Source organism: Setaria italica, chromosome VII (assembly GCF_000263155.2).
Source record: "Setaria italica strain Yugu1 chromosome VII, Setaria_italica_v2.0, whole genome shotgun sequence".
NCBI lineage: Eukaryota > Viridiplantae > Streptophyta > Magnoliopsida > Poales > Poaceae > Setaria > Setaria italica.
Window position 1 is genome coordinate 26,127,732 of NC_028456.1, and position 4,328 is coordinate 26,132,059.

The window sequence follows — 4,328 nt, forward strand, 5'->3', positions numbered from 1 at the left end:
CTCCTTTACTTTTATGCCGTCCGTTTTTATCTTTTGGGAAGTCCTAATACCAGTTCGGGCCATGTATGCGGGTAGTGCCTTGTTCCATGTCCATGGGGGGGAGGGAGAAGCATCTAACGGATTGTCCCTCCCCCCTCCGCCCACGACTTCCCCAGCCGGTATCTTTCAGCCCGTTCGTCCATGGTTTGGGAACGCACTGTGGAAGTAAATTGACATTAATGATGGTGTAATTAGCCTTAAGAGATTAGTATCGCGAATTAGACTCCATCTGTGCAATTAGTTTTGTAATTAGCTCATATTTAATCCTCCTAATTAGCATCTGAACATCCGATGTGACCCTATTAAAATTTAGCACATCGTATCCAAATAACTACCAGAACCGTACAACCTAACGCATCCCGCAACGATCCATTTCGTACTAGCAATATGATCAATCCTGCTCGCGATTGATGGGTTCAGGTCCCAAACTCTGGCATATCCGAGAGCTTGAGGCAACATGGGATTCTTTTTCAAAGGACAACATGTAATGAGGTCACCCGTGACCTCAATTGTCAATGGAAAGGTATTTTGGTGAAGCAGTTGGATTTGATTATGCCCAATGTATGAGCATGACTATGGGGGACCATGGTATGGTTCTGGAAACATGCACATACTTAATCAGTAAATTCGCCATAATTTAGCCCTCGGCAGTCGCAGTGGTCCCGTATGCTGGGCAAATGAAGTGCGTGATCTGTGCAAGTACCTGAGTATTCATTCATGGGAAGTGGCAAAGGCATCTGCCCTTTTTGCAGGGGAAAAGGGTAGTATAAGAATTGTGCTGCTTTTGTTTAGGGGAGAATCATTGTACTGCTTCTGAAGCTTACTGAAGACCGGCATGCAATTGTGCATTTTTATCCTTCACTCTAGTACCAACCTTACATAAAACTAGGTCCATTTGTGTTGTAAAATAGGTGCTGAATTTGTAGAAACAAAGAAATCATATTTTCAAGTCCAAGCAGATGGTTTACATTTCATAGATCGATGAGCATCAGTGACGCAAATTTTTTAGTTTTCTCGTTGAATTCTGATGACAAAGCTCTTGAAGTCCTTTGCTTCACAAATGGCCAAAACAACAACGTTGCTACGACCACAAGAAAGAAAAGTGCATGAACGGATCACCCAGCACCAGAGCCCCCGGCATCAAGTTGCAGGACGGCGTCCCTATTGTGAGCCTGACCTATGAGCGCCCATGCAGCCATGTCTGAGCTCTGACCCTTATCGCCTGCCCATCAGCAACCCACGAATGGGCTAATCATTGGGCCGCCCGCGGGTTTGGAAATCTCCCATGAAGAAAGAGTACGCGATAAGTAAGGTTAAACTAGGAAAAACCCACCGAGCCCATTGACCAGTTTTGACAGTATCACTGCATTACTGTTCACTGAAAATAAGAAAACACCACGGCACTGCATCGCTACCTTCAGTAGCGGTAGACTTCATCAGCATGTGGAGGCGAGCTTCGCCGGCTTCGGGCTGGCAGACCTTGATCTTGATCGGGTCTAGTAGATTGCAACGACGGGTGGTCCCGAAAGCGACCCCTCTCTTTTCATTTTCCACATTTTTCTCTGCTTACGGAAACATGAAAGCAATGACAATGATAGAGAAAAGTCGTGACGTTTATCTTACACCGCCGTACTGCTGCTAGATTTTGCTGCTATTGATCTCGATACGATGCCCCCTGTTCTCCTCCTATGGACCTCCTTGTTCTCGCTTCGTACCATCATGGTTCATCAATTTTATTGGAAAAACCAAGATGGTCGGCGGAGACCCTAGCCCTGCTGGCTTCCATGTACTTTGTTGAATTTAGTCTTTTCACCGAACAAAATTTTTTAGGGGGTGTTTGGGAAACACCTGTTAAAGTTTAACACCTGTCACATCGGATGTTTGGATGCTAATTAGGAGTACTAAACATAAGCTAATTACAAAACTAATTGCACAGATGGAGTATAATTCGCGAGACGAATCTATTAAGCCTAATTAGTCCATGATTTGACAATGTGGTGCTACAGTAACCATTTGCTAATGATGGATTAATTAGGCTTAATAGATTCGTCTCGCGAATTAGCACAAGGTTCTGCAATTAGTTTTATAATTAGCTCATGTTTAGTCCTCCTAATTAGCATCCAAACATCCGATGTGACACTGTTAAAGTTTAGCACCTCGTATCCAAACAGCCCCTTAGATTGCAGACAAGTCATAATGCCACGGAGATGCGTCGGCCACTATCACACGCCTAAATTTGCACCCGTGTGTGTAAAGAGAGAGGGAGGGAGAGATTTCTCCAACGCCTACTTTCCCACTGCCCTAGTACAATATTAGTATACATGACTCCATTGCTGCCTTTTGTGGCACCTCCCCAAACAATATATAAACGCATCTCCTGTGCCACTATTCTAGCTCCTTTGGTTGCAACATCTCTAGCCGAGAGACATTGACTTGAGCAAGTCTTATCTACCTCTCCCACTCCCATACCACTTTTTACGCTTGAATCAGCATCCCTTTTGGGCATCGAACTATCGAGGCGAAGGCGACGAGGCGGAGTGGAGTACCTCGGCGGCGGGCGGCCGGGATGAAGGTGCAGTGCGACGTGTGCGCGGCCGAGGCGGCTTCCGTCTTCTGCTGCGCCGACGAGGCCGCGCTGTGCGACGCGTGCGACCGCCGTGTCCACCGCGCCAACAAGCTCGCCGGGAAGCACCGCCGCTTCTCCCTCCTCCACCCTTCGTCATCGTCGTCAGCAGCGCAGACGAAGCCGCCGCTCTGCGACATCTGCCAGGTAGCTATTGTTCTTTGCCGTCGTTGCTTCTGTCGATCGGGGTCCGATCGGTCGTTGCTTCTGAAACTGACCGATTGCCCCCGTGGACTTGCGCGCAGGAGCGGAGGGGGTTCTTGTTCTGCAAGGAGGACAGGGCGATCCTGTGCCGGGAGTGCGACGTGCCGGTGCACACCGCGAACGAGTTGACGCGGCGGCACAGCCGGTTCCTGCTCACCGGCGTGCGCCTCTCGTCGGCGCCGGTGGACTCCCCGGCCCCATCGGAGGGGGAGGATCAGGAAGAAGAGGAGTTGGAGAACAGCGGCAGCCCCTGCAACGCCGACTCCTGCAGCGGCGGCGCCGGCGCCACCACCGCGGCGAGCGCGAGCGACGGGAGCAGCATCTCCGAATACCTGACCAAGACGCTGCCCGGGTGGCACGTCGAGGACTTCCTCGTCGACGACGCGTCCGCCGGCGCCTGCTCCGACGACGCCCTCTATCAGGTCAGTCCGATCATCTCCATCCCCCTCCGATCCGCCGCTTCATCAGTGGCATGCAAATACAACTGCGAACAACTCCTGTACCTCTCACGGGCATGTTCCTGAGAACGCCATGAACCTACACACCACGTTACGGTCTGGTCCTGCCCTGCGCCGCCAGGTGCACAGAGAGGCCAATGCGCCACACGCATCGCCGCCGGTCGCCGGTCATCTACCCCTAACCTAACCACACCACTACCTTCTTTGGCAACATTTGCGAGCTGACAATCATGGAGGCGGCTTGTTGTCACGCTCACACTTGCATTAAGAAACAAAGAAAACCCCCCGAGTTGCTGGACCAGCCTGTCAGGATAATATCTCGTGGAGACCACCTAGATACGATATGATCTGATGATACAAACCAACAGCTCGCGTATCTTTTTCTCGGTCGGCTCCGTGTCAATTCTTCGCATTTGAACCATCAACTTTAACCACGCACTACATGTAAAAGAAATGGAAGGAAAAAGAGAAAAAGAATCAGCAATATTCCGCTTCATGCTAGGACACTCACTTGGCGTGTCGGCAATTAATTAACTTGCGTTTTATTATTAAGCAGGGAGAGCAAGGGCAGATCGGCGGCCTGCTGCAAGAAGCTTACACGCCGTGGACGGGGCGTGAGCAGATGCTCGCCGACGTCGTCGTCACCACCGACGAGCGGGCCAGCCGGGAGCGGTGGGTGCCGCAGATGCACGCGGAGTTCGCCGCCTGCAAGCGGGCCAGAGCGTCGCCTCCCTGTTCTTACTGGTGAAAAGCTCGCCGTCTTTCAGTAAGATGATGATCTGTACTGGACTACTAATATGTACTATTAGAAGGTAGGAACGATGGAAAAAAGGAGATCTAAAAACGAATCGAGCGAATCGTAAACTTTTCGCATTTCTTCTGGCTAGACTTTCAGAAATGTTTGGTTGGGCATGGCCGCCGGGGGGGGGGGGGGGGGGGGGGGAAGTCGGAGCGGACGGCGGCGGGAGACTGGAAACAACGTCGTGGAGGGTGATTGCGGAAGG

General features: G+C 50.9%; 1 protein-coding gene across 2 annotated transcripts; it reads left to right on the top strand.

Moving 5' to 3' along the window:
• The first annotated feature begins 2,444 nt into the window (after positions 1-2,444).
• On the top strand, positions 2,445-4,210 carry LOC101781672 (B-box zinc finger protein 20). Of its 2 annotated transcripts, none has more exons than XM_004976340.3 (3): positions 2,445-2,809; positions 2,908-3,288; positions 3,878-4,210. In XM_004976340.3, exons 1-3 carry the CDS (start codon positions 2,606-2,608, stop codon positions 4,070-4,072), a joined length of 780 nt encoding a protein of 259 aa, XP_004976397.1. In that variant the 5' UTR covers positions 2,445-2,605; the 3' UTR covers positions 4,073-4,210. The 2 variants fall into 2 exon arrangements, with proteins under 2 accessions (XP_004976397.1, XP_004976398.1); XM_004976341.3 differs by having other exon boundaries at positions 3,881-4,210.
• Positions 4,211-4,328: the final 118 nt, after the last annotated feature.